General features: G+C 47.7%; 1 protein-coding gene across 1 annotated transcript in view; it reads left to right on the forward strand.

The window, feature by feature from the left end:
- Positions 1-25,296, forward strand: part of dnah5 (dynein, axonemal, heavy chain 5) — a 521,599-nt gene that overhangs the window by 169,989 nt on the left and 326,314 nt on the right. Inside the window, exon 23 of the mRNA XM_072509474.1 lies at positions 13,944-14,145. Within this exon, the coding sequence (XP_072365575.1) occupies positions 13,944-14,145 (202 nt within the window). The remainder of the gene's footprint in view (positions 1-13,943; positions 14,146-25,296) is intronic.

Raw genomic sequence — 25,296 nt, forward strand, 5'->3', positions numbered from 1 at the left:
GACAAAGAATATTATTAATAGTTAATTGGGAAAAAAAGAATTTGGGTACTCTAAACTAAAAAAAAATGAATACATGTATACACATAGAAAATGGTAAGTTTTACAATTAGCACCATATTAGGAAGTTGGGCATGGAGGCCAATATGCCTAATGAATGTCGTGCAAGGATTTCCCTGTCTTGATTTTCCACCATCAGATGCTCTGTACTGGAATAGCGAAGTGGTAACATTAACACTGTAGAATTAAATCAATGTTTACTTTGGAATGTTCCTTCTAATAATTATAGAATGCTTTAGGTTTCTAGGTGAAATTAGAAAATTTCTAGTTAATTACAGCTGCTAGACCTTGGAGTGCGAAGACATTAGAAGGAGCTCTGGTTCAACTGACAAACAAACCGCAAAATAAGCATGAAGGCATTGGCTGTGTTTAATTTTCTGTTTTTAAATGGTATTTGTGTTTGAATTGGGTGAATTATAAAGCAACAAAGTAATTTGAAATAGTTTGACTTGAGTTGGAGGTTAACATGGAAACAATTGTTTTAAAGCTGTTATTTTTAGTTTCAGAATTGATTTAGGATAGCAGGACGGTGGCAATTAGCATTGTGTGAACTTGTACCGTGTATGTGTATGATGTGAGAGTCTCTTGAAAGCAACAGTGAGCATGACCAGCAAATCTATAACAAGTGTCTTCAGGTAAACTCAACTGGATTGAACTCTTAGCTAGAGAGACAGCTGGAGACATTTTACAACATACGGGAGGGGTGAGGTTCCTGGAGCAAATGTCGCAAAGCAAGGTCAACTCACAGCTAGGAAAAATATATATACAAGGGAAATATTGCATTGGGATATACTTGGGGTTATTTAAGTACATCTGGTGATATGTCATGGATACCCATAGTCTCCTGGAGCTTGCTTCACTGAAGAAATTCGCCAGGAATTTTCTGAGATTTACCGCAGTTCTTTATTTTTGCCTCTCCTATGCTGCTTTACATGAAGTTGTGCAATCTCACAGGTACAATGAGCTGACAGTATTTGCTCAACTTTCTTTTATCATATTTCAACTCATCCAGTGCAACTCTTATTACTTATGTAATTGTTTATATTAATTATTTATATTAATTAATGTTATAGCAGATGGGTTTAATTATTAATGCATTGAGGTTTTCTGTGCTGTCTTGATAACATTGATTAGAAAATGTAATTAGAATACTGAAAACTTCCACCCTAGTCATTTCTGTGTAAATTTGCATTCCATGAATACTCATTCATGTGAAAGTTTAAAAAAAATGTTTTTTATTCCAAACATGTGTAAAAAACAGTAACATTGCAGCACGTAGCACAGTGGTTAGCATAGTTGCTTCACAGCTCCAGGGTCCCAGGCTTGATTCCCGGCTTGGGTCACTGTCTGTGCGGATCTGCACGTTCTCCCCGTGTCTGCGTGGGTTTCCTCCGGGTGCTCCGGTTTCCTCCCACAGTCCAAAGATGTGCAGGTTAGGTGGATTGGTCATGCTAAATTGCCCTTAGTATCCAAAAAAAGGTTGGGTGGGGTTAGTGGGTTACCGGGATAGGATGGAGGTGTGGGCTTGGGTAGAGTGCTCTTTCTAAGGGCCGGTGCAGGCTCGATGGGCCGAATGGCCTACTTCTGCACTGTAAATTCTATGATTCTATGATATACCACACTCCACAACCTCACAGTTCACAGTTTGTACAATTTTTCTCCTTTTGCTGCCCACCTTCCCCTCTCCTCCCCATCCCCCGTGACGAACAGTTCCTCAAACATTGCCAATGAACAACACCCACCATGTCTCCAGGCTCTCCACTGACCCCCTCAACTCAAATGTAATCTTTTCCAACCGGAGAAAGTTGTAACGGCACCCCAGCCAGCCACCCCTGGCAGCGAATCAGCCCTCAATTTTAGCAAGACCTCCGCTGGGAGGCGAAGGCCACAATATCAGCCCCCTTCCCCTCCATCAGCTCTGGCATTTTTTTTTTAGAAAATATTTTATTGAAGCATTTGTAATTTTCACAATTTAACACGTTGACATTTCTAAAACAACTGCGCGGGTCGACGCACAAAATACCCCCTAAAATAACAACAAACAATAAACCACGTACCCCACTTCACCCGCCCTATCCCCAATTACCCGTATACTAAGTTCCCTGTCCTTATTTAACATTACCATGCCTCCTGTTCTCCCCCCCCCCCCCCCTCGCCCATTATCCCCTTTCCCCCCTTACTGCTGACATTCAGTTTTTGTTAAAGAAATCGATGAACGGCTGCCAACTCCGGGCGAATCCCTGTATTGATCCTCTCAGAACGAACTTGATTTTCTCCAGACTGAGAAACCCTACCATATCGTTGACCCACACTCCTGACTTCGGGGGCTCCGAGTCCCTCCATCTTCAACAAGATCCGTCTCCAGGCCACCAGGGAGGAGGAGGCCAGGATATTGGCCTCCCTCCCCCCCTTTGCCCCCGGATTCTCCGACACCCCAAATATTGCCAATTCTGGACTCGGAGTTACCCGACCTTCCAGGACTTCTGACACAACATCCCCAAATCACTGCCAGAATTCCCTCAGTTTCGGACATGCCCAGAACATATGAACATGGTTGGCCGGGCTACCCCCACAACATCCCCATCTGTCCTCCACCTCCTTGAAGAACCTACTCATCCGGGCTACCATTATGTGGGCCCTGTGGACTACCTTGAACTGAATCAAGCAGAGTCTAGCACAGGACAAGGGTGTATTTACCCTTTTCAAGGTTTTTTCCCACAGTTCAGTTTCCACCTCCCCTCCTAGCTCCTCTTCCCACTTCCTCTTCACCTCTCTGATAGGGGCCCCTTCCCACTCTAACAATTCCTTTATCTCTCCAAAGCCTTCCCACCTCCAAGCCCTGTTTTTGACAGCACTTTATCCTGTACTCCTCTCAGGGGGAGGCGAGGAAAGCTTGGGACCTGTCTCCGTACGAAGTCCGGCACTTGAAGGTACCGAAACCCGTTCCCACCCGGCAAATCAAACTCCTCCAATGGCTCCAAGGTCGGAAAGCCCTCCTGGATGAATAGATCCGCAAACCTCTGAATCCCTGCCCGCTGCCATACCTTAAAGCCTCCATCCAGCCCCCCCGGGACAAACCGGTGATTGTCACAGATCGGTGACCACACTGACACGCCCCCTCCAGTCTCATATGCTGCCTCCATTGCCCCCAAGCTCCGGCATTTCTAATACCCCAAAGATCACCACTATTGGATCTGGCCTGACCACCAGCTCCACAATTTTAGGTAACGTCCCAAACACCAGTAATTCGGCAGCGTCTCGCAACCCCAGAAAATGTGCGCATGATTTGCTGGGCCCCACGTGTACTTCTTACACTCATTGGCCACTCCTTGGAAGAACCCACTCATCCTCGCCCAGGTTATATGCACCACCTTGAACTTAATCAAGCTCATCCTTGCACAGGAGGAGGTTGAATTCACCCTATGCATCAACTCGCACTGCAGTTCACAGCCTATTCCCCCCCCCCCCCCCCCCCCCCCCCCCCCCAGCTCCTCACATTTATTCTTGATCCTCACCACTTGCGCTCCCCTTCCCTGCTCCCCCAACCATCCATATATGTGCCCAATCCTACCCTCTCATTCGGGAGCAGTAGTTGCTCCAATAGGGTGTACTCCGGCAACATGGGAAATGTCCTCCACTTCTTTCGTGCAAAGTCCCTCGCCTGCATAAATTTAATTCACTGCCCCTCGGCAACTCAAACCTCTGCAAACTACCCGTCCAAATACAAGTCCCTCACCCTCACCAGCTCTGCCTCCTTCCACTTCCCATACATTCCATCCGTCTCCCCGGCTTAAATCTGTGGTTCCTGCATAGTGGTATCAACACCGACATTCCCTCCAACTTAATGTGTCTCCGCAGCTGATTCCACATCCTAACTGTTGACTGTACCACCGGGCTCCCTGTATACTTTCTCGAAGCGAACGGAGCTGTCACCAAAGCCCTCAGAGTGGATCCCCTACACTACTCCTCTACCATCTTGATCCACTCCCAACCCCCCACCCCATCTTCGTCTCACCTTCGCCACGTTCGCTGCCCAATAATAGTGCTGCAGGTTTGGAATCGCCAACCCCCCTTTCTGCCCCTGCAGCAGGGCCCTCTTTACCCTGGGCACCTTCCCCACCCATATAAACTCTGAAATCACTGTCTCCAATTTCCGGAAGAAGGCCTCAGGGAGAAAGATTGGGAGGGTCTGGAAAACGAACAAGAACCTTGGCAAAACATTCATTTTTACAACCTGCACCCTCCCTGCCAGTGTCAGATACAATGTATCCCAGGCGGGATTGTCTGATCCTGAGGCTAAATGTTGACACCGTCATGTTTCTCGACGGCGTCAACATGGCCTCAGGATTAACAATTCTGGCCCCTACAGGGGACCAGCATGGCACTGGAGCGACACACGCCGCTCCAGCTGCCGATCCTGGTGTCAGATGAGTGCCGCCAGTCCGCGCATGCGTGGTGGGACCGGCGTGATTTCCGTGCATGCGCGGTGTCTCCCTTCTCCGCGCCGGCCCCAACGCAACATGGCGTAGGGCTACAGGAACAAAGGAGGCCCCCAGCCCGAGAGGCCGGCCCGCCGATCGATGGGCCCTGATTGTGGGCCAGATCAAACCGGAGTTCCCCCCAGGATTGGGACCCCCCCCCCCCCCTCCCCTGCAACAGGCCGCCCCCAGACCCTTCCACGCCGAGGTCCTGCCGGGTAAGACCAGGTTAGAACGGTGCCGGCGGGACCTGGGTTTTTCGCTACGGCTGCTTGGCCCATCCCAGGCGGAGAATAACTTGGGGGGAAGGGGGGGTGGGCCGTAGAACGGCCCCCAGCCGGCGCCGCGCCAACCACACCGGCGCCAATTCTCCGCTCTGCAGAGAATCACGTCGGGGCGGCATGGCGCGATTTGCGCCGGTCGCGGCGATTCTCCGACCCGACCCCGGGGTCAGAGAATCCCACCTAATCTCCTCCACCAACATTGTCAACTTCCTCCTATGCATCGTAGCCCATTCCCTCGTCACCTGAATCCCCAAATATCTGAATCTTTCGCAAGCTATCTTTAAGTGGCAACATCCCCAAGTTGGCCCAATGCTCCGCCGCATTCACTGAAAACATCTCGTTCTTCCCGCCATTTAACTTATATTGTCATGTGAGGGTCCCTTTGAGAAAAGTGTGTTTTATCAAATGGCTGCAGTGATGCCACTGTGTGGGTGGAACTGGGCTGTGATTCTGTCTTTTACTTTGGTTTTGAGCTGGAAGCTGCTTTGTGGCTGTGAGTTGTTTTGTTTTGTTTTCAGTTGGGAGCTGCATTCAAACAAGGAAGGTGTATTTTTGGTCTCTCTCTCTGCATGCTAAAGAATGTCTCCAGACCACTTGATAATTTCAAAGTAATACCTGTTGTCTGCAAGGAATTCAAACCTATTGTTTTGGTAGAAAAAGGGTGTTTGGCTTATGGATGTTGTTCGTAAAGTTGTTCAGGGTTATCTATAGAGTACTGTATCTTTGTGGGGGTGGGTATTTGTGTTGGTAGTTGATAAGATGTTTACTGTGTGCTTATAAAATGTTAACTGGATTCATAGAATAAACATTGTTTTGTTGAAAAATACTTAAGATCTCTGTTGCGTAACACCTGGAAAGTGGGCCATTGTGCTCCTCATAACCAAAATCTATTAAAAGTTGTAGGTCAGGTGAACTCCATGATATACTTTGGTGTTCTCTAAACCCTGGCCCATAATAATACCCAGAGAAAGCCCCAAACCTCTCCAATATTCCCTTGATCCTACCCATATTCTCCAATTTGTCCGACACGAACAATAACAGGCCATCCGCGCTGCTCCCCCTCACCATCCCCTGCCACTCCACAGATCCCCTAAGGACCATCGCTAAGGGCTCAAACACCATGCAAATAACAACCGCGAGAGTGGACATCCCTGTCTTGTTCCCCAATGCAGCCCAAAACTTTGTGAACTCATCCCATTTGTACGTACACTTGACACCGGAGATACATATAGCAAACGCACCCACGTTCCAAACTTAGGGCCAAACGCAAACCTACCCAAGATCTCAAATAAATACTTCCACTCCACCCGATCAAAAGTCTTCTCTGCATCCATAGAAACAATGACCTCCAGCACCCGCCCAACTGATAGTCAAAACCACATTTAACAGCCTCCTGATGCTACTGGAGAGCTGCCTACCCTTTACAAAATCTGTTTGATCCTCAGCAACCACCCTGGCACGCATCCCTCCATCTTTCCCACCACAAACTTAGCCAGCACTTTCACATCTGTGTTCAACAACAAAATGGGCCTATACACCCACACTCCAACTGATCCTTCCCCTTCTTCGGGATTAGCATGTTCGACGCCTGAGTCAGTATCTTTGGCAGCTCTCCCTTCAACAATGCCTCACTTAATATCCCCAACAAATGCAGTGCCATTTCAGTCGCGGACGCCTTGGAAAACTCCGCCGGAAAGCCGTCCGGCCCTGGAGTATTCCCTGACTTCATCCCCCTAATGCTGTCAATCACTTCCCTCAGCCCCTCTTCCAATGCTCACCTCCTCTCGTCCTCCAACCTTGGAAACTCCAACCCATCCAGAGACCGTCCCATATCCCCTTCCTCTCCACCTGGCTCAGCCCTGTGCAGCTTCTCACAATATCCCCATAACACTTAATTTATCCTTCCCGATGCTGACACTACCTCCCCTTCCCTGTTCGCACTCATAATATTTTCCTGGACGCAGCTGCCTCCTCAGCATGTGGGCCAGCATACGGCACGCCTTCGTCTCATATTCATATTGCACCCCCTCGCCCTCCGTAGCTGGTCCACTGCCCTTCCCGTTGTCAACCTATCGAACTTGCCCCAGCAACCTCTTCCTATCCGCCAACAATTCTTTAGTGGGGGCCCCACGTATCTTCTTTCCACCTCGACTATCTCGTCCAGCAGCCGTCCATGCTCCTCCTCCCTCCTCCGGTGAGTCAGTGGTGGGGGTTGTGGCGGTGATGGGCAGGGATCCAGGGAGGACAGATGGTTCAGTCCAGGGCATGAAGAAGTGAAGTGAGAAGGACTTGATGTTGTGGGTATGGTAGGGAGGGTGGTCAGGTAAAGGGGTGGTCGGTCAAGGAAAGAAAATGAGGGCCTAAAGGGCGGAGTCAGGACTATCCACATGTGTTCCTATCCCAGGGTGTTGCCTGGCAGAGTCCTTACAGGCTTTTCCGTTCACCTTAAGCACTAAAATTATCCCCGTGAAGAATGATTTTAGACAGTGGGCGCAATCTTCCGGCCACACTGTGCCAGCAAAGCATCACGCTGCGGTGCAGCATGGCCGGTGAAAGCTGGGAGACCCGGCTCCCGGGATCTACCTGGTTCGCAACTTGTGGGATACAACAATCTCACAAGATCTTGCAAGGGGAATCTCGCCCACAATGGGCGGAATCAGTTTTTGGCAAATCTGGGGGACCCTCCCATGTATTTGTATGGGGGGAGGTCGGGATTTCTTTGTGGGCCTCGGAGACCGGGATGCCATTTAAAAACGTGCGTTCCAGCGAGCAGAGCTCACCATTGTAAAACCGGGGCTATGTGCAGCCTTAGCCGTGCGTTCCCCGTTTAGGCCCCTTATTCAAAGCGAGTTGCGTTGAATAGCCAAGTGTTTCTCGGCGCTGTGAGTGCTGGGAAACACGTGGCCAAACACGCTCGCTCGGGAACTTTGTTCCCTTTTGGGAAGATCGCGCCCAATGTCTTCTACAATGCATAGAAAGGAGGGCCGGAGCGCACATGACGGGGGCGAGGCTGAGTAAGTTCTTTGGGGTAGAGGACAGATGTGGGAGGTGCTCAGGAAGTCCGGCAAACCATGTCCATATGTTTTGGTCATGCCCGGCACTGGAGGGGTTCTGGAGAGGAGTGGCGGGAGCAATATCTCAGGTGGTGAAAGTCCGGGTCAAGCCAAGCTGGGGGCTAGCACTATTTGGAGTAGTGGACGAACCGGGAGTGCAGGAGGCGAAAGAGGCCGGCATTCTGGCCTTTGCGTCCCTAGTAGCCCGGCGAAGGATCTTGCTAATGTGGAAGGAGGCGAAGCCCCCCAGCGTGGAGGCCTGGATAAATTATATGGCATGGTTTATTAAATTGGAGAGGATAAAGTTTGCCTTGAGAGGGTCTGCGCAGGGGTTCTACAGGCGGTGGCAACCGTTCCTAGACTATCTCGCGGAGCGTTAGATGAAGGCCGGTCAGCAGCAGCAACCCGGGGAGGGGGGGGGGGGGAGGAGGGGATATCATTTGTGTGGGGGGGGGGGGGGGGGGGGGAGGGGGGCTTGTTTGGGGGAAGAAAATACATGAAGGATCTGGAAAACTGACATGTACGAGAGGAATCCAATGTACAAAGCTCTGTAACATATCGATTTAGCATGTTCATGTCTTGCTACGAGCGCTTTCTTTTTGTTACGGGGGGGGTTTGTTTGTAAGGGTGAAAAATTGTGTTAAAATTCTTAATAAATATATATTTTTTTTAAAAGAAATGAGGGCCGGCTGAGCCTGCAAATTCCTGGAATTTTAATTATATCACGTGGGACAGAGAATAAAGAGAGAGAGCAAAAGTGGTGCACAGTCTGGTGACAACATTGGGAATGCACACTGCTGGCGAAATTCCAGCTTTCGTCTTGCTGTATAAAAACCCATGAAAAAGTTCCACATTTTTTAATGAGGTTTAACTGGGTTTGTAATGTTCTCAGCCATAATTCTGCTGAACATTTTCACTGACTGTAAAAAAAAGTAATTTTATGTTTGTTGAACATCAAGTTTCCTATTACGGCAAGAAATACCACATTTATAAGATGATTCTGTTTTAAAATTTGTTTATTCTGACATTTTTTTTTTTTTTTTTTAATTTAGAGTACCCAATTCATTTTTTCCAATTAAGGGACAATTTAGTGTGGCCAATCCACCTAGCCTGCACATCTTTGGGTTGTGGGGGTGAAACCCACGCATCGAACCTGGGACCTCGGCGCCGTGAGGCAACAGGGCTGTGCCACCGTGCTGCCCTTGTTTATTCTGACATAATGCTGATCAAAAATATGACCAACTTATTTGTCTTTTAAATTATCTTTGTTACTTTCACAGTTGAACGTTCAAATTGGAGCCATAAGTGCTGTTTTGTCATGTTCTTTTTTAGAGTACGTTCATGTTCACTTGATGCAGGATGACGTGGAATGCTTGAATGAAGACTTTGTGCTTCTTCATTTCTACAATTGCGTTTGGCCCATCAAAATCAGCTTTAACTATTGAGAGTAGACTGCCTTCCTAGTTGGCAGTGTAGTTTACTTCTCATCTCTCCTGAACCACATGATATAAATCAATATAAAGTTAAAAAATTGAGACACCGGAAAACCTGAAAATTAGATTTCATTCTATTAAAAGACCACATAAATGCTCAATGGACTCAACTCTCTAACAGCTTCACCTGAGTCCCAGATAACTGAGATACATCGCAAAGAGGGTGAAATAAAAAAAATGTGATTTAAAATGCAGGCAAATAGAACATATAATTTATTGTGCTGCAACTAATAAGTATGCTTTTTGTGGGTGCTCCCTGTAGCATTTCTTCAGTAAAATTTTACAGCACAGTTCTCGTTCCTTTGGCGACCTTATGAGCGGATTCTGCTAATTTACAATTGCATTCAGTCATTGGGCTGGATTCTACGCCTCCAGTGGTGGAGTTCCCAGTCAGGCAGAGAATCCAGCGTCACGTGAAAAACCAATCCCGTTCCGATGCTCCGGTCTCCCGCTGACGTCGGGATCAAGATTGACGCCCCACGCCTGCAGGAGGATGCAAATTGGTCTTAAACCATGAGAACTAGAGTAGCTCTTGATAAACGTAGCCTTGACGCAGTGGACCTCGCGGTGGGCCAAGGGTAACTCTTTCCATCGGAGGGCCACCCCCCTCAATCCTCCCACAATGTAAGACCTGCCCACCCCACCCCCCATCACTCCCCCACCAGAGACTCCCAATTAACGAAACCCCCAACAGAGACCCCCTAATTAGCGAGACCCCCGATTAGAGAGACTCCTACCAGAGACCCCCTAATTAGAGAGACCCCTGCCAGAGACCCTGCTAATTAGGGAGACTGTTGCCTGGGAGGCCCCATAAGGAACACTCCTGCCTGGAAGCTGGAAAGCATCCCAGAAAGAGGCATTGAAAAAAAAATCACAGCTTTAAACCTCACTTGTGTAAAGCACCTGCTGACTCAGAAACATTATTGTACTTTATTATCAGAAGGAATAATAATTCTCTGGATTCTCTCCTTCTCCCCTCATGCCCAGAGACCCACCTCCTGCTCCCTTGACCTTATATCCAGTCAACCACTGCAAAATGTCCTTTCTGCCTCCCACGTTAGCTGATATTGACCCCATCATCTTTGGAATTTACCAGCCCATCTCCAACCTCTCTTTTCCCTCCAAGGTCTTTGAATGGTTGTTACCTCCCAAATCTGTGCCCATTTGTGCAGGAAATCTATGTTTGAATTCCTCTGATGTCTCCATGTCACATTACACAAATGACTCTTATCCAAGTCGTAAATTACATCCTATGTGACGGTGACATAGGTAAACCTATCCATCCTCATCCTTCTCAAACTGTCTGCAATCTTTGACATTGTTGACCACACCATCTTCCTCCGTCGCTTTGCCACCGTCAGCTATCCCAGCGGGACTGCAGTCACTTAGTTCTATTCCTGTCTATCAAATCTTGTCACAGAATCACCTGAAATGGTTTCTTTTCTCAGTCCCATATGGTTACTCCTGGGCTCTCCCAAGACCTATTCTTGGCTCTCCTTTTTCTCATCTACATGCTGCCCCTTGGTAACATCATCCAAAAATGCTTTAGTTTTCAAATGTGCAATGGTGGCACCCAACGCTATCTCATTATCGTTTCTCTTGACTCCTGCACTATCAGACTGCTTGCTTAATGTCCAGCAGGAGATGAGGAAACATTTCCTCCAATTAAATATTGTGAAGAAGTTATGAGCAGAGGCTGGATAGACGGTGACTTTTTTCCTTGGAAGGTAGGAGGTTTATGGGTGATCTTATAGAGGTCTATAAAATAATGAGGGGCATAGTTATGGTAAATAGTCAACATCTTTTCCCAAAGGAAGGAGAGTCCAAAACTAGAGGGCATAGGATTAAGGGGAGAGATACAAATGCATCCGGAGGAGCAATTTTTTCACACAGAGGGTGGTGAGTGTCTGGGGCGAGCTGCCAGAGACAGTAGTAGAGGCAGGTACAATTTTGACTTTTAAAAAGCATTTAGACAGTTCTATGGTAAGATGGGTACAGAGGGATATGGCCCAAATGCGGGCAATTGGGACTAGCTTAGTGGTAAAAACTGGGCGGCATGGATAAGTTGGGCCGAAGGGCCTGTTTCCATGCTGCAAACCTCCGTGACTCTATGAAGAACAAAACCATTGTCTCCGATACCTGCTACAAACATCATTCTCTAGCCAGTCACTCCATCCTCCCCCTGGCAATTGTCTGAGGTTGAACCAGACTGTTTACAACCTTGACATCATATTTGACCCTGAGATGAACTTCCACGCCATCACTAAAAGCACCTGTTTCCATAACATTGTCCATTCCCCCCTTGCCACAGCTAACCTGCTGCTGAAATCTTCATCCACACCTCCAACTCCAACCTGCCTAGAACCTACACTCCCCCAATTATGGTCGCCTGAGCATCCCCAATTTTAATTGCATTGGTGGCAGTGTCTTTAGCTGATGAGCCACAAGCTCTGAAATTCTCTTCTCAAAACCTTCCCATTACTTTATTTCTCCATCCTCATTTAAGATGCTCCTTAAAAAGAAAGAAAGTAATTATGTTGTGCTTTTTACTACCACTGTTTGTCTCAAAGCACTTCCGGGCCAGTGAAGGAGCTTTTGATGTGTAGCCACTGTTGTGTAGGAAATGCAACAGCCAATTTGCACGAGGCTAGCTCCCAGAAACAGCAATGTGGTAATGACGAGAGAATCTGTTATTGTGATGTTGATTGAGGGATAAATGTTGATCTGTACTCTGGGGATAACCCCACTGTATTTCTCCAAAATAATGCTTTGGGATTTTTTATATCCACCCCAGCAGATAGATGGGACCTCAGTTTAACATCTCATTCAAAAGACAATTTGGCACTCCCTCAGTACCTTACTGGAGTGTCAAACCCACCCTGGAAAAGGACTTGAACCCAGAACCTTGTAGCTCAGATGTAAAAGTGCGACTAACTGTGTCACTGCTGATACACAGCCTGTTTGCCTAACCTTTTAGTCATCTGTTCTAATACCTCCCTATGTATTTAGATGTCAAATTTTGCTTTACAACATCCTTGTGATGTCTCTTGGGACATTTTATTCCATTCAGGCACCATATAAATGCAAAATGCGGTTCTTTCTGCATCTTTATGCTTACAACATGTTTTGAAACATTCTGGGCGGGATTCTCCAACCCCCCGCCGGGTCGGAGAATCCCCAGGGGACGGCATGAATCAAGCTCCGCTGCCGACTGCCGTATTCTCCGGCGCCGTTTATTGGGCGGGGGCGGGGTTCACGCCACGCTGGGCGGGGGCCGTTGGCAGCAGCCCCCCTGGCAAAACCCTGGGCCCCGATGGGCTGAGCAGCCGTCCGATTTTGGCCAGTCCCGCCGGCGTGAGTTACATATGGTCCCACATGGCAGGACCTGGCAGGTATGTCGGCTGGGGCGGTCCTCAGGGGGGTGCAGGGGGATCTAACCCCGGGGGGGGCTCCCCACGGTGACCTGGCCCGCGATCAGGGCCCAACGATCTGCGGGCGGGCCTGTGCCGTGGGGGCACTCCTTCCTTCCACGCCAGTCCCTGTAGGGCTCCGCCATGGCTGACGCGTAGAAGAGAACCCCCCCCGCGCATGCGCCAAAACATGCCAGCGGTTCCCCGCATGCGTGAGATCACGCAGCCCCTTCGACGCCGGCTGGAGTGGCGCCAACCCCTCCGGTGTCCACCCAGTCACCTAGACAGGTGAGAATTCCTCACCTTGGGGGCCCGTTGACGCCGGAGTCGTTGGCGCCGGTTTTCCCGCCGGCATGGGCTTTAGTCCCCGGAAAGGAGAATCCCGGCCTCTGTTATAACAAGCAATTGACACTGAATTTCTTAAACCTAGATCAAATATTTAACAGCAGCAAGAGTGATGAATTGATGCGATGTTACCTAACACTTTGATATTTTAAATCATTGCAATGGCGTGAAATTGATGAAGAATAATGCACCTAGCCATACTCCCGAAGGACTGTAGGCATCTCTCCCATTTAAGGGAATTTTGGCAACTTGTAGCTTAAGGGGCACCACTGTGCAAGCGTGGAGCAAGGCAAGGAGGCAGGTCCTCTATGAAATACCGAAGCCAGTATGAGGATTCAACCCACACCATTGGGGTCATCTGCATCGCACTCTTGCCACCTAGCCAACTGAGTTAACAGTTACCCCACATGAAGAATAATAGGTAAATCTGAATAGAGTGTAAAGTGAGCCACTGAGTTCACCCATGCAAAGAGAGGGTGAACATGTTTAGTCTGTAGCCTTCCCTTCTTCAGGATGTCCCACTTGACAACCATAGTTATTTTGAAATGCAGTCTGAGTTATTTTGTATGCAGATAGCCCCAGCAGGATCCCACAAAAGGTAGAGATGACTAATTAAAATGTTGTTGATTGAGGGATAAATGTTGGCCAGGACATCAAGAGAACTCACCAGCTCATTTTTGAATAGTGCCATGAGTTCTTCAACGCCCACCTGAACAAGCTGAATTACCACAGAATCCTTTTAGTGTGAACTCTGTTGTGCAAACGAAGTAGCAGCATTTCCCCAGCCCTTGTTTGCTAACCATATTTCTCACCTTTTCTTCAGGACGTTCTCACTGCTCTCGAACAGTTCAAATGTTACCACCACATCTGGCAGAGAGAGAGGGAAGAGACCATTCAAGATTTTATGAAAGGGAGCCCTCTGCTATCTGAGTTTGAGTTCCAGATTCTTTACTATCGGGATTTGGAATCAAAGATCAATTCTGAGCTGGAATATATTTGTGTTGGAGCATTGGCACTTTACACCGGTAAAGTTATGACAAGTATTGCAGTTTATTGCACCAAACATGTTTTTTTTAAAGGAAAGATCTTGTGAGTTTGTATTATTCTATGAATTGGTTCTCATGTGTGGGGGGGGGGGTTGGAAAACTGAAGTGACATCACAGAAAAGCTGTGACCTGATTGGCTGGTTGGGAATCTACACTAAATTTTTAAAAATTAAGCATTGGTAAACTAATTAAACATAATTACTTAATTATAATTTAGAGGGGTATCTAAGCCAGAGATCGGAGAGTACTGTATTTAGCTTTCACATTTATTGTAGAAATCTAGTGCTAGGAAACATATAGTTAACAGTAACTGTTTTTTAAAACTTTTAAATTTAATTTACTAATTAATTGACGCAATGTCAATTAGAGGGGTGCAGTGCTCTGACTGTGAGATATGGCAGGTCCGGGAGGCTTCCAGCATCCCGGATGGCTTCATCTGCAGTAAGTGCACCCAACTGGAGCTCCTCACAGACCGCATGGTTCGGTTGGAGCAGCAGTTGGATGCACTTAAGAGCATGCAGGTGGCGGAAAGCGTCATAGATAGCAGTTATATAAATGTGGTCACACCCAAGGTGCAGGCAGAGAAATGGGTGACCACCAGAAAGGGCAGGCAGTCAGTGCAGGAATCCCCTGTGGTTGTCCCACTCTTGAACAGGTCTATCCCTTTGGATACTGTAGGGGGGATAGCCTATCAGGGGAAAACAGCAGCAGCCAGAGCAATGGCACCACGGCTGGCTCTGATGTTCAGAAGGGAGGGTCAAAGCGCAGAAAAGCAATAGTCATAGGGGACTCTATAGTCAGGGGCACAGATAGGCGCTTCTGTGGATGTGAAAGAGACTCCAGGATGGTATGTTGCCTCCCTGGTGCCAGGGTCCAGGATGTCTCCGACCAGGTAGAGGGCATCCTGAAGGGGGAGGGCAAACAGGCAGAGGTCGTTGTACATATTGGTTCGAACGACATAGGCAGGAAGGGGCATGAGGTCCTGCAGCAGGAGTTCAGGGAGCCAGGCAGAAAGTTAAAAGACAGGATCTCTAGGGTTGTAATCTCAGGATTACTCCCTGTGCCACGTACCAGTGAGGCTAGAAATAGGAAGATAGAGCAGCTAAATACGTGGCTAAACAGCTGGTGTCGGAGGGAGGGTTTCCATTATTTGGACCACTGGGAGCTCTTCCGGGGCAGGTGTGACCTATATAAGAAGGACGGGTTGCATCTAAACTGGAGAGGCATAAATATCCTGGCCGCGAGTGTCACACGGGAGGGTTTAAACTAGTATGGCAGGGGGGTGGGCATGGGAGCAATAGGTCAGAAGGGGAGAGCATTGAGGGAGAACAAGGGAATAGGGCCAGTATGGCTCTGAGGCAGAGCAGACAGGGCGAAGTTGCTGAACACAGCGGGTCTGGTGGCCTGAAGTGCATATGTTTTAATGCAAGAAGTATTACGGGTAAGGCAGATGAACTTAGAGCTTGGATCAGTACTTGGAACTATGATGTTTTTGCCATTACAGAGACCTGGTTGAGGGAAGGGCAGGATTGGCAGCTAAACATTCCAGGATTTAGATGTTTCATGCGGGATAGAGGGGGATGTAAAAGGGGTGGCGGAGTTGCGCTACTGGTTAGGGAGAATATCACAGCTGTACTACGGGAGGACACCTCAGAGGGCAGTGAGGCTATATGGGTAGAGATCAGGAATAAGAAGGGTGCAGTCACAATGTTGGGGGTTTACTACAGGCCTCCCAACAGCCAGCGGGAGATAGAGGAGCAGATAGACAGATTTTGGAAAAGAGGTAAAACAACAGGGTTGTTGTGATGGGAGACTTCAACTTCCCCAATGTTGACTGGAACTCACTGAGTGCCAGGGGCTTAGACGGGGCAGAGTTTATAAGGAGCATCCAGGAGGGCTTCTTAAAACAATATGTAGACAGTTCAACTAGGGAAGGGGCTGTACTAGACCTGGTATTGGGGAATGAGCCCGGCCAGATGGTAGAAGTTTCAGTAGGGGAGCATTTCGGGAACAGTGACCACAATTCAGTAACTTTTAAAGTGCTGGTGGACAAGGATAAGAATGGTCTTAGGGTGAATGTGCTAAATTGGGGGAAGGCTAATTATAACAATATTAGGCGGGAACTGAAGAACCTAGATTGGGGCGGATGTTTGAGGGTAAATCAACATCTGACATGTGGGAGGCTTTCAAGTGTCAGTTGAAAGGAATTCAGGACTGGCATGTTCCTGTGAGGAAGAAGGATAAATACGGCAATTTTTGGGAACCTTGGATAACGAGAGATATTGTAGGCCTCGTCAAAAAGAAAAAGGAGGTATTTGGCCGGACTAAAAGGCTGGGAACAGACAAAGCCTGCGTGGAATATAAGGAAAGTAGGAAGGAACTTAAGCAAGGAGTCAGGAAGGCTCGAATGGGTCACAAAACGTCATTGGCAAATAGGGTTAAGGAAAATCCCAAGGCTTTTTACACGTACATAAAAAGCAAGAGGGTAGCCAGGGAAAGGGTTGGCCCACTGAAGGATAGGCAAGGGAATCTATGTGTGGAGCCAGAGGAAATGGACGAGGTATTAAATGAATACTTTGCATCAGTATTCACCAAAGAGAAGGAATTGGTGGATGTTGAGTCTGGAGAAGAGTCTGTAGATAGCCTGGGTCACATTGAGATCCAAAAAGACGAGGTGTTGGGTAGATAAGTCCCCAGGGCCTGATGGGTTCTACCCCAGAATACTGAAGGAGGCTAAAGAGGAAATTGTTGAGGCCTTGACAGAAATCTTTAGATCCTCACTGTCTTCAGGTGATGTCCTGGAGGACTGGAGAATAGCCAATGTTGTTCCTCTGTTTAAGAAGGGTAGCAAGGATAATCCAGGGAACTACAGGCCGGTGAGCCTTACTTCAGTGGTAGGGAAATTACTGGAGAGAATCCTTCGAGACAGGATCTACTCCCATTTGGAAGCAAATGGACATATTAGCGAGAGGCAGCATGGTTTTGTGAAGGGGAGGTCGTGTCTCACTAACTTGATAGAGTTTTTCGAAGAGGTCACAAAGATGATTGATGCAGGTAGGGCAGTGGATGTTGTCTATATGGACTTCAGTAAGGCCTTTGACAAGGTCCCTCATGGTAGACTAGTACAAAAGGTGAAGTCACACAGGATCAGGGGTGAGCTGGCAAGGTGGATACAGAACTGGCTAGGTCATAGAAGGCAGAGAGTAGCAATGGAAGGATGCTTTTCTAATTGGAGGGCTGTGACCAGTGGTGTTCCGCAGGGATCAGTGCTGGGACCTTTGCTGTTTGTAGTATATATAAATGATTTGGAGGAAAATATAACTGGTCTGATTAGTAAGTTTGCAGATAACACAAAGGTTGGTGGAATTGCGGATAGCGATGAGGACTGTCAGAGGATACAGCAGGATTTAGATTGTTTGGAGACTTGGGCGGAGAGATGGCAGATGGAGTTTAATCCGGACAAATGTGAGGTAATGCATTTTGGAAGGTCTAATGCAGGTAGGGAATATACAGTGAATGGTAGAACCCTCAAGAGTATTGAAAGTCAAAGAGATCTAGGAGTACAGGTCCACAGGTCATTGAAAGGGGCAACACAGGTGGAGAAGGTAGTCAAGAAGGCATACGGCATGCTTGCCTTCATTGGCCGGGGCATTGAGTATAAGAATTGGCAAGTCATGTTGCAGCTGTATAGAACCTTAGTTAGGCCACACTTGGAGTATAGTGTTCAATTCTGGTCGCCACACTACCAGAAGGATGTGGAGGCTTTAGAGAGGGTGCAGAAGAGATTTACCAGAATGTTGCCTGGTATGGAGGGCATTAGCTATGAGGAGCGGTTGAATAAACTCGGTTTGTTCTCACTGGAATGACGGAGGTTGAGGGGCGACCTGATAGATGTCTACAAAATTATGAGGGGCATAGACAGAGTGGATAGTCAGAGGCTTTTCCCCAGGGTAGAGGGGTCAATTAATAAGGGGCATTGGTTTAAGGTGCGAGGGGCAAGGTTTAGAGTGTATGTACGAGGCAAGTTTTTTTACACAGAGGGTAATGGGTGCCTGGAACTCGCTGCCGGAGGAGGTGGTGGAAGCAGGGACGATAGTGACATTTAAGGGGCATCTTGACAAATACATGAATAGGATGGGAATAGAAGGATACGGACCCAGGAAGTGTAGACGATTGTAGTTTAGTCGGGCAGCAAGGTCGGCACGGGCTTGGAAAGCCGAAGGGCCTGTTCCTGTGCTGTACATTTCTTTGTTCTTTGTTCTTTTGTTCTATTACTATCACATCCCATACGATCAACATTCTGGGGTTTATCACTGACTCAATACTTAACTGGACCAACCATAAAAATTTATTTGGCTGCAAGAACAGTTCAGAGGATGGGAATGCTGTGCCAAGTAACTTGTGTCATGTGAGAGTACCTTTAAGAAATGGGTGTTTATAAATGGGTGTGTATATCTATCGTGAGAATACCTTTAAGAAATGGGTGTTTACTACTGCAGTGATGTCAGAGAGCGGGTGGAGCTAGGCTGCCTGTCAGCTTTTTACTTTCATTTTAGGCTGTTTGCTGCAGGGTGTGTTTTAGTTTCATTTTCAGGTTGGAGCTGAAGCCAGACCAAGCAGGTGTACTGCTGTTCTCTCTGACATCAAAAGACTATCTCTTGATCATTTGGTGAATTCAGAATTATAAATGTTTTCAGTAGTGACTTTAACCTGATGTGCTTCTGTTAAAGGTTTTGTTTTTAAGTCTTATGGATGTTAAGAGGAAAGCTTAAAGGATTAGTTAGTGTTGTAGTCTTTGGGGGTTGTATTTGAATTAGTGCTTGCTAAGATGTTCACTGTTTGTTTTAAGAAGGTTGACTTGAGTTCATAGAATCAACATTGTTTTGCTTTAAAAAATACTTTTCCATTTCTGCTACCACACCTGTAGAGTGGGCCGTGCGCTCCCCGTACCACAATCTAGTAAAAGTTGTGGGTCAGATGAACTCCATGATACACTTTGAGGTTCTCTAAATCCTCGCCCATAACACTCGCCTCCTGACTCCCAAAAGGCACAAGACAGGAGTGTAATGGAATACTCTCCACTTGCCTGGCTAAATAGTGCAGCTCTACCAGCACTTAAAAAGGTCAATACCATCCAAGAAAAAGCAGAGAGTTTGGTCAGCATACCATCCCTGAGCTTAAACATTCACCCTCTGCACCATTGACACAAAGAAGGAGCGGACTGTGCCATCTACAGGATGCTCTGTGGCAACTTGCCAAGGCTCCTTGAACAACACATTCCAGACCCAGAAGCTCTATCACCTAGAAAGACAAGGGCAGCAAATGCATGGTCTAACACCACTACTTGCAAATTCCACATGCAACCTATCATTATTGCTTCACTGGCATTAGGTGCAAGTCCTGTAACTCCCTACCTAACAGCACTGTGGGTGTACCTTCACCAGATTGACTGTAATAGTTCAAGAAGGTGGCTCACCATCAGCTTCTGAAGGACAACTAGGGATGGGCAATGAATGCTGGCCTAACCAGCGACACCCACGTCCTATAAATGAATAGAAAAAAATAAGGCTGGGCAATAAATGCTGGCCTTGTCAGAGATGCCCATATTGCAAGAATGAATAAAATTCAATCAATATAAGATGACTTTTTTTTTTCAGTACACCATGAGTGAGAACTTTTGCAAATAAACCACCCCTCCATTGTTTCCTTTAGGCATATTCCAGGTATGGGAAAATCATATTTATATTCTGAACTCTGTTAACTACAAAATGAAAATGAAGAACTGTCTTCAATTTTGATCAAAGATGCACATGGAAAATCAAATTCTTGTATTTCCCTTGACCTTGGAAGTGACATGTTGCTTTTGTACAACATTATCTCAACGTTTTAATGACCGAGGAAGCCAGCGGTGGGAAGCAGAAGATTTATTTTACTATTTACAATAATCTGCCCACAGCGGTAACTATCCACAATCACAGCCCTGTTGGGGCAAACCACTCCTTGAGCCCTGCGTGGGCCGGCTTTTATGTTCAGTTCTAACAAGCCCCAGCTGGGTGGCTTCCGCCTCCTACCTGGGAAGCTCTTACACCAGAGGTCCCATGACAAAATCAATAATGGTTTCCCCTTGGGCCACGTGGGGGTTATGACTTCCCCTCCCCCAAAGTCTGAAGATTCTCCCTCTGCCCTCATTAGTGGGAGCCTTTTGGCCCACATTACCCGAGGCTGAGCTTGTGTGTGTGGCGGTTCTAGGTCGGGCGGTGTATAGCAGTTTGTTGACCACCTTTTTCTATCCGACCGAGGATTATCACCGGAACCGTGGCCCCGGACATTATATCGTCCGTCTGCGCTGATGCTTCTGTGTCCGTATCTGAGCCAGAGTCATCATCTTCTTGCTAGTCCAGTCGTTGGGTCATGGCAGGTTGTGTCCCCTGGCTGAAGGGTGGTTCTCGGCACGGTGGAGGCACTGACTTCGTTGGTTGGGCGTTGTCTAGTGCGAGCACTCACTTCTTGAAGTGGTCCACATGTTTCCGTTCGATTTTCCCTTGAATCTTAACTTTATAGGAGATGGCCCCAGTCTCTCGAGCATGATTACTGGGAGCCAGAGTACCCCGTCTCCAAAGTTGCGGGCATAGACTGTGTCCCCCGATTGAAACTTCCGGCCTGGAGCCCAACTGTCATGGTGCAGCTTCTGTGCTTCTTGCTGGACCTCCACTTTCCTGCCTAGGCTGGACAAAGTCCGGGTTCTAAGCCTGCGGCCCATCAGCAGTTCTGCCGGTGCAAACACTGTCGCCGCTGTGGGGCACTGCCTGGTAGTTAAAAAGGAACCGTGCTAGTCCTGTGTTTATGGACTGTGGTCCGCTTCTTTATGTCCCTTTTGAATGTCTGGACTGCATTGTCAACCAGGTAGTTAGATGAAGAATAGCATGGGGCCGGATGTGCTGGATGCCATTCCGTTTTGCGACAGTGGCAAACCTCTCTGAACGAGCACCTCAGCTTCTTGACGGTGGCCCTTGGCGTCATTTCGAGTGGGTGTCCACGATAATGAGGAACGTGGACCTCATGAAAGACCCTGTGAAGTCTACATGCAGTCTCATTTATGCATGTCCTGGCCATTCCTAGGGATAAAGGGAGGCTGCCGGTGGGAGCCTTTGGTACTCTTGACACGACAGACAACAGCTTATGACCTGCCTTATGTCTCTGATGATGCCAGGCCACCAGATATAGCTCCGAGCCAGCATCTTCACCTTTGAGGTGTCTGACTGACCACTTTGTAGATTTCTCAGGAGGGACTCCTGACTCTGAGGTGGAGTGACCACGCAAGCTTCCCACACTGTGATACTGCTCTCCACGCATAGCTCTTGGAGTTTCTGGGCATAAGGCTGTAGGGCTACTTGGGGTGGGGGCAGGGGAGGGGGCTCCAGGCTCCCCTGTAATCCCCCATTTAAAAACATGTGGCAGAGCTTTGCCAGTTTAGGATCCCATTGAGTCCATGTTCGATCCTGAGGAGCCGTGACTGGTAGAGTATCCATAAAATTGAGGGTTACAACTGCTTCATCCACCACTGGTTGGAACAGGGAACTCCTGGGCAATGCGAGATGACTAAGGGCATCAGCGTGGGCTATCTGTGTACCTGGATGATGTTGGAATGAATACTCTTACGCTGCGAGCAGAAGCGCCCAACATTGAATCCTGACTGATGCAATTGGTGGAATCCCTTTGTCCTCCCTAAAGAAGCCCAGCAGCGGATTGTGATCAGTCACAATGGAGGTGCGACCCGTAGACGTATTGATGGAATTTCTTGACTCCAAATATCACTGCCAAGTCTTCCTTCTCTATTTAAACATAACGTTGTTCCATGTCTGCAGGGTCCTTGAAGCAAAAGCAATAGGGCGCTCCATGCCGTCATCCCATCTGTGGACCAGCACCGCCCGGATTCCAGAGGGTGAGACATCGCATGTTAGCATTAGCGATCGAGCTGGGTCATAATGAGTGAGGACGATAGTTGTTTTTTCACTCTGGTACCCCAAACCCACTTATGATCATTGTTTTGCATTATATGGAGGGCTGCCAATAGGGTGGGAAAGTTGGAGATGAATTTCCCAAAATAATTCACCTGGCCTAAAAATAACTGGAGTTCAGTTGGGGCCTCTTTTATGACCTGAACTTCCTCCTTCTCTGGGTATAAGCTGGCGCTGCCCACCCTGTACCCAAAATAAGTCACTGCTTTCATTCTGAACACGTACTTGCTCCTTGTCAGCTGGACACCACTTGGGAGAACTGTCTGATCACTTACTGCAGGTTGTCCATGTGCTCCTTATCGGTGGCACCCGCATGAGCACATCATCTAAGTATACAGCAGACCTTGAAAAATACACCCCATCACTCATTGGAAGATCGCCAGGGTAGAGGAGACCCTGAATGGGACACGGTGTATTCAAATAATCCTCTATGGGTGTTTATAGATGGACATTTCCTGTATGCGGGGTCCAGCTCCATCTATAAATAGGCATGGCTCATATCAAGCTTCATAAAGGAACACCCTCCAGCCAATCTTATGTATAAATATTCTACATCGGGTAATGGTCCAGGCATGAAGCCCTGTTTACCATGAGCTTGTAATCCCTGCAGAGCTGGACAGACTTGGCCGGCTTCATTACCGGCACCACGGGGTGCAGCCCACTCCGCAAACTATACTCTGCGTATGATTCTCCGATCCTTTAGTCACTGTAGTCCCATGTCAACTTTGGCGAGCAAGGCGTAGGGCAAGCCTTGTCCTAATGTATCTGGGTTGAGCCTCTGGGTCCACATAAATACAGGCCGTGGCCCCCTTTATCCTGCCCAGACCCTCCTGGAACATTTCAGGGTATTTGCCCCGGGCGTCGTATCAATTCCCGGTGCCCTTCCCGAAAATTTGTTGCCAGTTAAAACGGAGGACTCGCAACCAGTCACGCCCCTGCAGATTGTGTCCCTGTACCACGACCAAGATTGGTACCAATCCACCAGCCTGATGGATTGCTGTCTGTATGTCACCTGAACCATGGTGGTCCTCCCGATGCTCAACGGTTCACGGTATAGACATCACCTTGGCGTCTTGCAATGTCAACAATAAGGTCCCTGCACAAAGCCAGTGAAAGGTCTGGTGGTTCACAATGGAAATGGATGCTTGCACACTTGCAATCCGACCCTGATCGGAGTCACCTTCTGCGCCGTGTTGCAGTTCAACTGCATCATACAGTCCTCTTCATCTGGAGTGTCACGTGCAAGGCCCTGACTCATGGCAATCTTCGCGGCTGCAATGGACAGCATCTCTTTGCCGAATCTGGCAGCTCTGATCACCACATTCCCTCCAACCACACTTCTGGCTGGCAATCTAGCCGGCCCTCCCCATCATCCTTGCGGGGGGTGGGGGTGGGGGGGGGGGCGGTGGGTGTATCCTGCAGGTCTGCAGTGCTTTCCGGGTATTGGGCCCGACTGCGGAATTGCGCCCTGGCTTATCCCTTGGGAGGTGATCTGACCAGTCTAGCACTGCCCTGTGATGTGGTAGGAGTCCGATACGGAGGGCGGGCCAAACTATGAATGCCATAGTCCCTGGACCCCTGATGATCCAGCGCCCCTTTCTCTGCATTTTCACAGGATAGTGACAGACTTGAAATGGGCCATCAAACTAACGTGGGCTCTGCCAACCGCTTCCTTTGTGTTATTTACCAGTCTATCACTCAACATTTCCAAAAGGGACAGCCCAAACATGCAGTGCTCTGCCAGTCGCCGAAGGTGGGTCAAAAAGTCAGTGACCTACTCACCCGGAGACTGCATAGCTGCATTGAAACTATAATGTTGCATTATAACGGAAAGTTTTGGATTATAATGTTCAGCCACTAGGGCAATCAACTCATCAAAAGATTTGGATTCTGGTGAAGTTGTGTAAGTAAGACTTTTTAAAAGTCGGGGCCCTGTAGATGGTCAGGAGGATCACTTTCTGATGGTCTTCTCCCAAGATGCCACTGGCCTGAAAAAAGTACCTCCTACGTTCTCGAGATTGGCTCCAATCTTCCAGTCCCGCATATAAAGTCTGTAGCTTACCAAATAGCGGCACATTCAAACTTTTATATCCTCACGTCCTGCATGGTAGTCGTGCAGGGTGGCTGGGCATTTCGAAAAGCGTGCTTGGAGTCTCCTTTGCCGGGTCACCAGCTTAATGACTGAGGAAGCCAGCGGTAGGAAGTAAAAGAGTTATTTTACTGTTTACAATAATCTGCCCACGGCATCAACTATCCACAATCATAGTCCCCGTTGGGACAACCAACTCCCCGGGTCCCTGCTTGGGCCAGTTTTTATATTCAGTTCTAACAAGACCAGCCTCTGCTGCCCTACTTGAGAATATCTTACTTCAATGAACCCCACAGGGCGATTGATAATGGTTTCTCCATGGGTCTCATGGGGGTTATAACAAACGTGTCTTCTGATTTTGATTTTAGTCCACAGACCATTTATTTAATTGCGTGGGGCCATAAAATTATTTGCACGACCATGCGTATGAAATAACTTAAAGAGGCCCTAACTTGTGTGCGAGAATGTTTTGGTTACTGCATGTTCATGCATTGTAGAGGACTCTGGACAAGCAGAAGAAAGCTATAATGGTGAAGCAAATCCCAATATGGACAAGTATAGTTGATGTAATTAATGACATAATACAATTTCTGTCAGCGATAACAAAAATATTGAATTAGACATGATTTTTAATAAATCATTAGCACAATGGCCTTGGTTTTTGGGCTGAATAGTGAAGGAATCACGTTCACCATTGACTTAAAAATAAAGCTACCCACAAAAAATTAGTATCTGTAGAGCGTAATGATTGACAGAAGTGCTCTTTTCAACTCTAATTTTATTTTGGTGCCCTCTATAAGGAATCGATGGTATCCAGCAATAGAATAGACAGCAGGTAGGCTGATCAGCCAATCAGATTGCAGAATTCTCACAGACAGCAAAGAAAGAAGTAAAGGAAATTTCAATCTCATTTAAATCATTATGCAGAAAGCAAAATAAAGATTGGAATGTACACATGGAATTAAGGGAGAAATGTGGAAATCATTAGAGACTTTTAAAACAAGTACTATTTGATTAAAAATC

The sequence above is a fragment of the Scyliorhinus torazame genome, chromosome 6 (assembly GCF_047496885.1).
Source record: "Scyliorhinus torazame isolate Kashiwa2021f chromosome 6, sScyTor2.1, whole genome shotgun sequence".
In the NCBI taxonomy this organism is placed as follows: domain Eukaryota; kingdom Metazoa; phylum Chordata; class Chondrichthyes; order Carcharhiniformes; family Scyliorhinidae; genus Scyliorhinus; species Scyliorhinus torazame.